The 13,491-nt window shown below is 36.3% G+C and overlaps 1 protein-coding gene across 2 annotated transcripts in view; it reads right to left on the bottom strand.

Annotated features, from left to right (window-relative positions):
• sfl (N-deacetylase and N-sulfotransferase sfl) overlaps positions 1–13,491 on the bottom strand; it is a 554,720-nt gene that overhangs the window by 33,651 nt on the left and 507,578 nt on the right. For both annotated transcript variants that reach the window (XM_075305924.1, XM_075305925.1), the window contains exon 6: positions 4,300–4,652. In XM_075305924.1, coding sequence (XP_075162039.1) covers positions 4,300–4,652 — 353 coding nt within the window. The remainder of the gene's footprint in view (positions 1–4,299; positions 4,653–13,491) is intronic.

Genomic DNA, 13,491 nt, shown 5'->3' with positions numbered 1-13,491 from the left:
TTTATTGAAGATAAAATTGCTTATATAAATAAATAAAATTGTATTTAAAAACGAAGGTAAGCAGTTCTAATTATGAAGTAAAAGTTGTACCACAAATATGTAAGATTTGTCCAAATGAATGAAAAAAGTTCAATAAAATCATTCCATATATGAATTCAATTCAGTTAATTTTTTTCATTCTGTAGGATAGTGGTACATAAATATAGGAAAACGTTAACTAATATATGGAATCCATTATACCTAATTTCTACGAAAATCACATCGTTCAAACAAATAAAAATGTCTTTGGCGCTATACGAAGTTCAACTTTTTTCACAATGAGTTCATTTTAACTTAAAGAAGGGGTCACCTTTTCTGGGTGTACCATAAAATTCACTGTTACTTAGTTTGTTTTCTTTTTGATTTCTTTATATTTTTGCAATAAATGAATTAGAAACATACATAGTGGCTTACTATCGTTGTTTAATATTTATAGGGTTAAATACAAATTGTGTACGAGCACAATTAAAAAATGATTCATTCACTTGATTTGCAACAGGTTGGCTGATAAGTCCCCGGTCTGACACATAGATGGCGTCGCTAGTATTAAATGCATATTATTTTTATATAGTACCAACCTTCAAATGATTCGTGTCAAAATTTGACGTCTGTAAGTCAATTAGTTTGTGAGATAGAGCGTCTTTTGTGAAGCAACTTTTGTTATTGTGAAAAAATAATGGAAAAAAGGAATTTCGTGTTTTGATAAAATATTGTTTTCTGAAGGGCAAAAATACGGTGGAAGCAAAAACTTGGCTTGATAATGAGTTTCCGGACTCTGTCCCAGGGAAATCAACAATAATTGATTGGTATGCAAAATTCAAGCGTGGTGAAATGAGCACGGTAGACGGTGAAGCAGTGGACGCCCGAAAGAGGTGGTTACGGACGAAAACATCAACAAAAAATCCACAAAATGATTTTGAATGACCGTAAAATGAAGTTGATCGAGACAGCAGAGGTCTTAAATATATCAAAGGAACGTGTTGGTCATATCATTCCTCAATATTTGGATATGCGGAAGCTCTGTGCAAAATGGGTGCCGCGCGAGCTCATATTTTACCAAAAACAACAACGTGTTGATGATTCTGAGCGGTGTTTGCAGCTCGTGATACACCCGAGTTTTTCCGTCGATATGTGACAATGGATGAAACATGGCTCCATCACTACACTCCTGAGTCCAATCGACAGACGGCTAAGTGGACAACGACCGGTGAACCGTCTCCGGAAAGACTCAAAAGTCCGCTGGCAAAGTAATGACATCTGTTTTTTTGGATACGCATGGAATAATTTTTATCATAAGAATAACGAAAGGACACTATACTCTTTGTAGAGTTGGGACAGTAAAATAAATAAATTTTTCGACAAATTCAAGAAAAACAAAGTTTAGTTCCTTTTTATTAATAAGTAGTTCAAGAGGAGTTGACGGACACCTTCATATTAAAAAGGTATAAAGTTAGAGTTTTGCAGCTACAACAATTGAAAAAGTTTAGTTTCTTTAAAATGAATTATTAAAGAAAAGTAAAAGGCAAAACGGCGTCATTTTAGAGCGATAATGCCAACTTAATACCGGCCTTAAAGGTAAAAATGAAATTAAGTACAAAACACGATAAGTTTTAAATGCATTTAAAATGTGGTGTTACATGCTAGTAAAAAAACTGTTCACGCCTAAATAAATTTATGTGTATATTATAAAATTATTTGTGTATGTTTGTACTCGACTCCATGTTCTTTTGTTAGAGTTTTTGAATTCCTTCCAAAATTTCAAACTTTTATACCAAAAACAGTCTTTTGTTACAAAATTGTTATTTTTGCAATAAAAAATAATATTTTATCCAAAAGCTCAGTCCATTTCGTTTATATCAAGCATTGTTTCTGAGTGTAAATCTTTAATAACCCACATTTCGAAGTTTCATTATAAAAATTTCAAATAAATGTATAAATTAAAAAAAAAATAAATAAAAAAATTGGTGTTCGGTCGGAGCTGGGATTGAACCCACGATCCTTTGCATGCAAGGCAAACATGCTAACCACCGCTCCAAGTGGCCAACAAATGTATGTTTCTGTTAAATAATGTTATGTTTGCATGGGCTCGTGGGCGCCGCAAACTATGTTATATAAAATGTAACTTATAACGATAATTGTCTACTGGTGACTATAACACCTACGTAGCCCAGGGGATAGTGTGTTGGCTTACACACTGTATGGTCCTCGGTTCGATTCTCCGTCCAGGCGAAAGGTAAAATTTAAAGCATTTATAAAATTGAATAATTTCTTCAACATTATTTGTATTACAGAAAAAGGTGCCAAGAACTAAAAAATTTCGTGGAAGTGAAAATATTGTGAGGGAATGAGCACAATCTTCTTTGGGGAAAATTCTTCCAAGCATATATTATTTTTGGGCTCAAAATGCTTCCAAACATACAATATGTTCACATAAAACAAACATATTAATGTTTCGGCAGTATCCAATAATATATATGCTTCCTGCAAAATATGTTTGGAACATATGTTAAAGAAGCGATTTTTTTTGAGGGTGCACTTTTTTGAAAAAAAAAAAAACTAAACACTAGCGGCATTTGAGAGACCAAACTGAGGTCTTAAACTCATTATAAAGGGTGATACGGTCAAAATTTGGTCAATATAAACTTGACGTATTTCTTTCAATTTTGCATTTAAAAAACCTGAACACCCCTCATTTTGAAGGTGTGTGTGTGCAGAATGTTGCTCCTATTTTGATTTTGGAATTCACTCTTCAGTTGTCAAAATGCCGTCCAAGCAAGAAGAGCAGCGTATCAAAATTTTGCTCGCGCATCGCGAAAATCCGAGCTACTCGCACGCAAAGCTGGCAAAATGGCTAAAAGTTGCCAAATCAACCGTTACAAATGTAATTAAAGTGTTTGGGGAACGTTTGTCGACAGCCAGGAAGTCTGGATCGGGGGGAAATCGAAAACCGGAAGCCGCTGAGACGACAAAGAGAGTTGCCGGTAGTTTCAAGCGAAACCCTAACCTCTCTCTCCGAGATGCCGCAAATAAGCTGGGTGTATCGTCTACAACCGTGCATCGAGCCAAAAAACGAGTCGGACTATCGACTTACAAGAAGGTAGTGACCCCAAATCGCGATGATACACAAAATACGACGGCCAAAGCGCAATCCCGGAGGCTGTACACGACGATGCGGACGAAGTTCGACTGCGTGGTAATGGACGACGAAACCTACGTCAAAGCCGACTACAAGCAGCTTCCGGGTCAGGAGTTTTATAGGTTTAAGATAAAAAGGCTTCGAATATAGGCTAAGACTTATTTTGAGGATTGAGCATCTTTGGTTTAAAGTTTTCTTGGAATTAAAACATTTTTACTTTGAGGTATCCGCTATAATTTGGATTTATCAATATACCGAGAAAAGAAAATGAAAATTTGCTAAATGAGATCTTAATTCTAATTTTAATTTTTTTAATCCTACACGGACGAAAAATACTGTTTTTCATATGTTTGGGTGTAAAAATTATATGTTTGGAACTCAAAATTTTTAACACAATATTTTTAAGGACAAGCATATAATGTTCATAAACTAGCATAACATGTTTGGGACATATATGTTAATATGTTAGAACATATCATGTTTGGGACATAAAATGTTTGTATATATAATAAGCTTAGATGCAAACATATATTAATTTGGAAATAGCCTATAAACATATATGAGGGACCTGGAGAGTATGTTGCAAGTAAAATAATGGAAGTAACCAATTGGCGCCTTAAAAATATATCCAGTGTATGCCCTAAGGTGAAACATAATATGTTTGAACAATGCAAACAATATTTTGTTTGCATCAATCCTGAAAATATATATATGCTTGAAGCAAAATGTGTTTGGGGTATATGTTACAGAAGCGATTTTTTTAGGGTGTAGATTAAAGGCCAGGTAGGTCGCTAAAAAATGTATTTATTTTAAAGAAGCTGCATCTTTGGCTCGGAATCAATACCAAAATCCTTAAGAGAAGGTCAAAATCTTTGGCTCCAAGTAAACTTTTGTTAAAAATATCGTTTTTTTTTAGTGTAGGCGTATGTCTGCCGACATGAGGTGGGAAAGATGCGATTTCAATTTTCTAACCTAATATTTTCGTTTCTTATAAATATTGAAATGTTTGTCGTCGTAGTCCTAATGAATATGAAACTAAACAAATAGCAAAATTTTATCACTGTGCTGCTAAACAAAATAATGACATGAAAAAAAAATACAACAACACACACACAATGACTTACCTTTGTAACAATTTGGCGCTACGCTCATCCATGAGCGGATACTGACGTCCTTTCGATTTTCCCAAACATTTATTACGCTTCTCGCTAATCACCTGGCAGAAGAAGCCCTTCTTCACATCATAGCGCAAATGATTCGAATAATCAAGGGCTGGTTGAATTTTCAAAAAACGTTGCAAGTCATTCATCACATCGACTGGATTAAGACGTAACTGCTCGCCATCGATGATATGCAGTTGCTGGGCCGGATAATAAGAGAGCCATCGTTCGAGGTGCTGTGCGTATTTACCAGGATTAAGGCAACGATTTCGTAGATCCCTGAGAGCTTTTGGTGCTGAATCCGAAGCGGTTATAACCTGAAAGCAAACAAACACACACACAAGAATTAAAACCAGGGGGACAAAACAATTTAGTTATGAAGACAAGACCTCTTTTTTCATTTTCATTTCTGTCACACATGAGTCAACAGAAAGCCCACATCATCCGAGGATTTTTATATATTATAAAAACTCAAAAATAAGCACCAGGGAGAAAAAAGGATGAGCATCAGCGACAAAAACTCTACAAACTTAAATTGGAAAAGTGACATTAAATTTTTCAACTTTTACAGTATGGCCTGGTTTGAGTGCCGGGAAAAATATCATTTGAACTTCATAAAGTAAATCTGAAAGGGAGTTAATGGCTTTCAGGAATTTTTCTTCTATGCAAGTGAAAATATTTGATGAGTGTCACTATATGAACTATAAAACTCTCATCAACGACATGTCTGTGCAGGTTAATAGTAGTTACATAATTCTCTTAAACTTTTTTCACCGGCTTCCGTTGCCAATAGCGATAGTGGCGTATGGCTTTATAGGGTGGTAGAAGTTGCTGCAGCGTCATCAGTCAACTGCAATACTATGAAAAAAATTCAATGAATGACGAGCTTGTCTATAAGAGAAAAATATGTGTATATACTCCTGATGTTTTTTTGTTCTTATTTATTTGTTAACCTTTTTATTGGAATTATAAAATTGCAATAAATTTATAAAACTAAAAGCACTAAGGTTACATCTAAACATCTAAGGTTACAGGTTAAAATACACTGAAAAAATCATGGACGATTTCAAAAGTTTTATCTTTTCACAAATGAATTTTGTATGGAGTTCGAACCGAAGCACAGTGGTCGGTGCTATATGGAGTTAACGGCCAAAAATACTTCCCGTAGAGGTATCATCGTGAAACTTCGGTCACGGCTTTATAATTATGTCAGGACTATTTAATGATAAAATGGGATTGTTTAATGACGCTTTGGTATAGCCCCCCATATAGACCAATCTCCCGATTTTACTTTTTGGGCTTCTAGAAACCGTATTTTCTATCCGATTTGCCTTAAACTTCAAATACAGAGGTATTTTAGGACCACAAATAGGTGTGAAGAAAATGATGGTTATAGGTTCATGTATTTGTTAGCCGCCATATATACCGATCTTCCGATTTGCCTAAAATTTAAAATCACAAATGTAACGGAAATGAGGTGAATCAGCCCATGTGTTGGTATAGCCCACGTATAGACCGATCTCCCGATGAAATTGTAAAACAAGGTTGTTTTGAAAATTCGCCCTATTTTCATCGATATATTTTGAACCAATTAACTTATAGCAGATCCAATTATACACTTTTTTTCGTCATATCAATACCTTGCATTCAAGTTCAAACAACGATATAATCGGACATATCTAGCTCCAGGTATAATTTGTTTAGTGGAAAAAGTCAGAAAAACAAAAAATAACGGGATATCTCAAAAACAGTTTCAAATTTTTTAACCTTCATTTTCGAATTCAGCAGATCACAAAAGTCATCAAATGTACATTTTCAGTGTAAACTAGTTCTAACAAACACCACACAAAAATTTATATTTGGATATAAAACAAGTATATACGGCCGTAATGAATCAAATATTAGGGTTTCCTTTGAAATTTCAGGGGGGTTTGAGGACAAATCAAGCAGAGCAGTTCAACCAATACACCTCCCGGTGATAAATTTAAAAATTTTACCTATGAAGACTATATCACATTCTGGATTTGTAACAACCATTTTTGTTTTAGAGGAATCATTAACGTCTCTTGTAAGTGTGAAAAGAAGTTATAAAATAACGTCTTGATTTGACATCTTAAATGTGTAGATTTTCACCCGAGAAGTAAACTCTGGAAATTTTACATTGAGTTTCAAGCCTTCTATACCCTCAAGAAGTGAAATTTCAGGCAAATCGGATAAAAACTACGGTTTCTAGAAAGCCAAGGAGTTAAATCGGGAAATCGTTCTTATGGATGCTATACTAAAACACTGACCGATACTCACCATTTTCGGTGTATCTCTTTATGATCCAAAAATAATTCTAGATTTCGAATTTCATACAAATTGGGTAAAAACTACGATTTTTATAATCCCAAGAAATAAAATCCGGAGATCGGTCATTATTGGGGATATACCAAAACATGAACCAATACACGCCCTTTTCGGCACACCTCTTTATTATCATCAAATACTTCTAGATTTCCAATTTCAGGCAAATTGGATAAAAACTACAGTTTCTAAAGGGTGATTCTTTTGAGGTTAGGATTTTCATGCATTAGTATTTGACAGATCACGTGGGATTTCAGACATGGTGTCAAAGAGAAAGATGCTCAGTATGCTTTGACATTTCATCATGAATAGACTTACGATCTGCCACAACGTCGAATTTTCAGTGAATGGGCCCTAGAAAAGTTGGCAGAAAATCCGCTTTTTTATCGACAAATTTTGTTCAGCGATGAGGCTCATTTCTGGTTGAATGGCTACGTAAATAAGCAAAATTGCCGCATTTGGAGTGAAGAGCAACCAGAAGCCGTTCAAGAACTGCCCATGCATCCCGAAAAATGCACTGTTTGGTGTGGTTTGTACGCTGGTGGAATCATTGGACCGTATTTTTTCAAAGATGCTGTTGGACGCAACGTTACGGTGAATGGCGATCGCTATCGTTCGATGCTAACAAACTTTTTGTTGCCAAAAATGGAAGAACTGAACTTGGTTGACATGTGGTTTCAACAAGATGGCGCTACATGCCACACAGCTCGCGATTCTATGGCCATTTTGAGGGAAAACTTCGGAGAACAATTCATCTCAAGAAATGGACCGGTAAGTTGGCCACCAAGATCATGCGATTTGACGCCTTTAGACTATTTTTTGTGGGGCTACGTCAAGTCTAAAGTCTACAGAAATAAGCCAGCAACTATTCCAGCTTTGGAAGACAACATTTCCGAAGAAATTCGGGCTATTCCGGCCGAAATGCTCGAAAAAGTTGCCCAAAATTGGACTTTCCGAATGGACCACCTAAGACGCAGCCGCGGTCAACATTTAAATGAAATTATCTTCAAAAAGTAAATGTCATGGACCAATCTAACGTTTCAAATAAAGAACCGATGAGATTTTGCAAACTTTATGCGTTTTTTTTTAAAAAAAGTTATCAAGCTCTTAACAAATCACCCTGTATAAGTCCAAGAAGTAAAATCGGGGGATTGGTCTATATGGGGGATATACCAAAACATGGACCGATACTCACCATTTCCGGCACACCTCTTTATGGTCCAAAAATACCTCCAGATTTCCAATTTCAGGCAAATTGGATTCTAGAAGCCCAAGAAGTAAAATCGGGAAATCGGTCTATATGGGGGCTATACCAAAACATGGACCGATACTCACCATTTTCGGCACGCCTATTTATGGTCCTAAAATACCTCTAGACTTCCAATTTCAGGCAAATTGGATAAAAACTACGGTTTCTATAAGCCCAAGACCCCAAATCGGGAGGTCGGTTTATATGGGGACCATACCAAAACATTGACCGATGCTCACCATTTTTGGCACACCTCTTTATGGTTCTAAAATACCTCTAGATTTCCAATTTCTGGTAAATTGAATAAAAACTGCGGATTCTAGAAGTCCAAGAAGTAAAATCGGGAGATCGGTCTATATGGGGGCTATACCAAAACATGGACCGATACTCACCATTTTTGACACACCTCTTTATGGTCATAAAATGCCTCTAGATTTCAAATTTCAAATTGGATAAAAACTACGATTTCTATAAGCCCATGACCCCAAATCGGGAGGTTGGTTTATATAGGGACTATATCAAAACCTGGACCGATATAGCCCATCTTCGAACTTGACCTGCCTGCAGACAAAATACGAGCTTGTGCAAAATTTCAGCATGATTGCTTCATTATCGAATACTATAGCGTGATTACAACAGACAGACGGACATGGTTATATCGTCTTAGAATTTCTTCCTGATCAAGAATATATACTTTATATAGTCAGAAATCGATATTTCGATGTGTTACAAACGGAATGACAAACTTATTATACCCCCGTCACAATTCTATGGAGGTGGGTATAAAAACAAGACCACTTCGGTATTAGGGAGATAACACAAAGGGGCAAAAGAAAGCAGCTGATTTTTATCAATTTAGAATCTTGAAATATTAACTAATAAACCACAAAAAATCCCATTGGAGACTTCAGGGGGGAACACAACTAAAACTCTACATAAAATTTACATATAAGAACGAACGAACATGAAACAATGAGACTGACAAAAATTGATTTTATAACAAATTTAAAACAATTTTTACACTTTTTTATTTTAAAATATAGTTAATGCCATTAATTCAATATCCATTTCGATTTATTTCTATATAATTTTTTTTCTTGTGTTTTATTTATTTATTTAAAAGTACACTTAATTTTATACTTTTTCACACTTCAAAAACCAACTGCTTACTTGCTCTCTTTTTGAAGCCGTTCTTAAAGAGTACAGATGGAATAAAACGAAACCAAATACACATTGTAAAACCTTGTTTGCATAAGAAACAGTGATGCCACACTTTTTTGACAAATTTCTAACATTGATTTTTTTTATTTTTGGCCACAGCGATCGATCACTGTGCGAAGAAGCGGAGAATTGCACTAACGACTTTATTAAATTTGGGTTTCGCGTAGAATTTCTAGCTTTGTCAAAATTCGTACAAAGAATCATAGGTTAGGTGGCAGCCCGATGTATCAGGCTCACTTAGACTATTCAGTCCATTGTGATACTACAGTGGTGAACTTCTCTCTTATCACTGAGTGCTGCCCGATTCCATGTTAAGCTGAATGACAAGGAACCTCGTTTTTATAGCCGAGTCCGAACGGCGTTCCACATTGCAGTGAAACCACTTAGAGAAGCTTTAAAACCCTCAGAAATGTCACCAGCATTACTGAGGTGGGATAATCCACAGCTGAAAAACTTTTTGGTGTTCGGTCGTAGCAGGAATCGAACCCACGGCCATGTGTATGCAAAGCGGACATGCTAACCATTGCACCACGGCGGCTCCCTAGAAAGAATCATCGTTCTTCCAAACTCTACACTGGTAGAAAACACTTACGTAATATCAACTAAATGTATCGTTGAAATTGAGCCAACGAAACAAATTCGTAAATACACTCAAAAAACAGTGCACCCACCAGGAACGAAAAATTTGGTAAAGTTTAGAAAATTTTGATTAATTGTAGTAAATTTTAACTAAAGTGTATTACAAACGCAGGTGTCACGCCGATTTCACAAAAAAAAATACATTTGACGACAAATTCAAGAAAATTTGGTAGACAACATGTCTATGTCTTTTACTTGTAAAGGAAAGAAGGAAAAAATTGGAGTTAAAAATTGCCAAAAATATCTTTAGTTATTGGTAAAATTTCCAAATTTTAAGAAATTGTGAACTATTTTGTGGGAGACAGGAATTTAGTAAATCTTTCTGCTGCACTTTTTGCCCTTTTTAGTTAATTTAATTAACGTAAGCAAAAATTATTAAAGTCAAGAACAATTTCTCAAAATATAATAATTCTACAAACTAAAATAGAGTTAAATTGGCTTTAGTGAAATATAAATCTATAAGTTTGTCAAATAAGCGAATTTTAATAAAATTTTGCCAGTCTGGAACTTCAAAGATTATTAACTTATTTGTATTATATTGCAATTACTAAAATATTTTAGTTAACATTTTCTAATATAAATCTACATTTTCTTTTATGGTGGGTTCACTTTTTTCTGGGTGTATATTAACAAAGCTATACTGAAACAACTATTGGCGTGAGATCAAAGATTTCGTGTTCTTAAATTACGAATGCGAATTTTGCTTGGCATAGAAAACGCAATTCTGTGATATAAATATTTTGTTCTTGTCCAAAAATCGTTAATTTTTCCTATAAAGTCGTTGTGCCCTTATAGTGATTCGACAAAAAAATGGGCATCTATATACGAAAAAAAATATTGACAAAAAATTAAAATTTGTTTCCTAGAATCAAGTACGCAAAACTCAAATTTAAAAGAGAATTGTGTCTTAAATGTATCCGTACATCAATTCTCCGCTTCTTTGGCTCGGAATCAATACCAACATCATTATTGTAAAGGCAACATCTTTGGAACCGGCTATGCTTTTTTATTCAGTGTAATGAGAATACTATGGGCACAGTTGTGACCGTGCAATTATGATGAGAATTGTAATCTCTCAAACGAATAACAAACAAGGTAACACTTCTGTCGTAGCAAAAATCAAACAATCTCTGAAAAATGCCTCTAGTAACTCCGGCGGAGTTACAAGCAGTGACTGAAAGAATTATCCCCTGGTTGACGGTGATATATAAAGGATGTATAAACTTAGCATATATTCCAGAAAAGTTGAGGGAAACAAAAGTCGTTTTCATACCGAGAGCGGGAAAAGCCTCTCACTCGAGTGCGAAGGATTTCCGACCAATCAGCTTATCCTTATTCCTACTTAACACTCTGGAGAGGATGATAGACATTTATCTTAGAACTAGCGTCGACTCAAGTTTGCTCTCGAAACGACAGCATGCATACTCGAAGGGCAGGTCTACTGACACCGCTTTGTATGAACTAGTCAGCTTTATTGAAAGCTCACTATCTGTCAATGAATACACAATCGTGGCGTTTCTAGACATCGAGGGGGCATTCAATATCGTTCATCCGAGCTCGATATTAAATGGACTGGCAACTCTGAATGTTGATCCAGGTATACTTAGGCTGCTAGACGAACTGCTAATGAGGAGACGTATTTCGGCCACACTAGGACAAGCTAACATACAAAGGTATGTGAACAGAGTCACACCCCAAGGAGGAGTTCTATCACCTCTTCTTTGGAATGTTGCCATAAACAACCTTCTGGTTTCCCTAGAAAAAGAAAGGATAAAAGTGGTGGCATACGCAGATGATGTGGCTCTAGCAGTCAGGGGAAAATTCCCATCCACAATCAGAGATGTTATACAGAGAGCCCTCCGGATGACTGAGAAATGGGCGAAAGAGAATGGTCTTGGAGTAAATCCTGCAAAGACAGAATTAGTCATGTACTGCAAAGATCGCAAAACTCCCACGGTTAAGTCCATATCCTTAGGGGTATTGAAATTCCCTTTAGTGAGTGTGCAAAATACCTTGGCGTTATTTTGGACAGGAAGCTGAACTTTAAGCTTAATATTGAAGTAAGGGCGAGGAAAGCAACCGTAGCTTTGTACTCGTGCAAAAAGGCAATAGGAAAAAAGTGGGGACTAAAACCAAAAATTGTGCATTGGCTATACACGGCAGTGGTTAGACCTATAATGCTATATGGTGTTGTAGTCTGGTGGCCGGCACTTCAGCAACCGAAAGGTTTAGATAAAATTCAGCGTATAGCGTGCTTGTGTATCTCAGGCGCATTCAGTAAGACAGGAACAGATTCCCTTAAAGTCATGCTGCATTTATTGTCTTTAGACATTTTGGGCAAACAGTCAGCTGCAACAACGGCTGTGCGGTTGCGCGAGCTATCGCTGTGGTCGGAAAAATGTACGGTTACAGCTCGGTCCTCAAAATAATGCCAGATGTGCCTAACGCAGTGGATTAGAGTCTGGTGAAACCACTTTTCGTCAAAAAGTTTGAAACTCTAATTTCCAACAGTGAGGCTTGGTGTACACAGATCCAAGGGAATAAACGATATATAGATTTCTACACTGATGGCCCTAAATTGGATGGACAAGTGGGTTTCGGAGTATATTAGAAAGATCTGGAAATTCGTATAGCGAAAAGATTACCTAAACACTGTAGTGTTTTTCAGGCTGAACTATTAGCAATAAAAGAGGTGGCGAATTGGCTGAGAAGTAATGTTCCAAAAATTGTTGGCATTAATATAGACTCAGACAGTCAACCTGCAATAAAATCCTTGGACTCTGTGTTCCTTTACTCGAAAACGGCCATCGACTGCCGCAAATCTCTCCACAAGATGGTTGAGCAGTACAATATTCACCTAATATGGGTGTCTGGCCATAGGAATATACCGGGGAACTGCGAAGCAGATGAGTTAGCAAGGCTAGGAACTACCTTACATATTCCAGGGGAACTAGAATCTGTTGGTATGCCCCTGGCTACCTGTAAGCTCTTACTGCGTGAGAAGGCTGTCATGATGGCAAATGTTCGATGGGAGAATTGTAAGGGTTGTAACGACACCAAGCAAATATGGCCCCATTTAAACCGCACACTAGATATGCTAGTGTTCTCAAGACGTCAGATAGCACTCCTGATATCTGCTATAACGGGTCGCTGCCTGATAGGCGAATTTGCAAAAACTATTGGTGCGAGGTATAATGACTACTGTATGAGCTGTCATGATACGGAGGAAAAGGAATCAATTAAACACCTCTTGTGTGAGTGTCCTGCATTGTGTGTAAAGCGCAAGAAACTTATAGCTTTTTTGTGTAAAGCGCAAGAAACATATAGCTTCAGATTACTGGCGGATCTGGAAAACGTTAACTTAAGCAGTCTGCTAATGTTTTTGGAACAATCTGGTTGGTTTAACAAATAAAAATAATCAAGAAGGTTCAGAGGTTAAAACTAGAAGTGCCCATATGTAATAGGTACTTTTAGTTAATGTGGTATCACAATGGACTGAATAGTCTAAGTGAGCCTGAAACTTAATCGGGCTACCACTTTAACCTAACCTAACCTACACTGAAAAAATATTGTCGTGACGTCAAAGATTTCATGTCTTTCAAATACGAATGCAAATTTTGCTTAGCATAGGAGACGCATTTCTCTAATATAAAGTTTCTTACCTTGTCCAAAAGTCGATAAACATTTCAATTAAGTCGTAT

The sequence above is a fragment of the Haematobia irritans genome, chromosome 4, assembly GCF_050003625.1.
Source record: "Haematobia irritans isolate KBUSLIRL chromosome 4, ASM5000362v1, whole genome shotgun sequence".
In the NCBI taxonomy this organism is placed as follows: Eukaryota; Metazoa; Arthropoda; class Insecta; order Diptera; family Muscidae; genus Haematobia; species Haematobia irritans.
The sequence above is the reverse complement of the archived record's forward strand: the minus strand, read 5'-3'. Positions and strand labels throughout refer to the sequence as shown.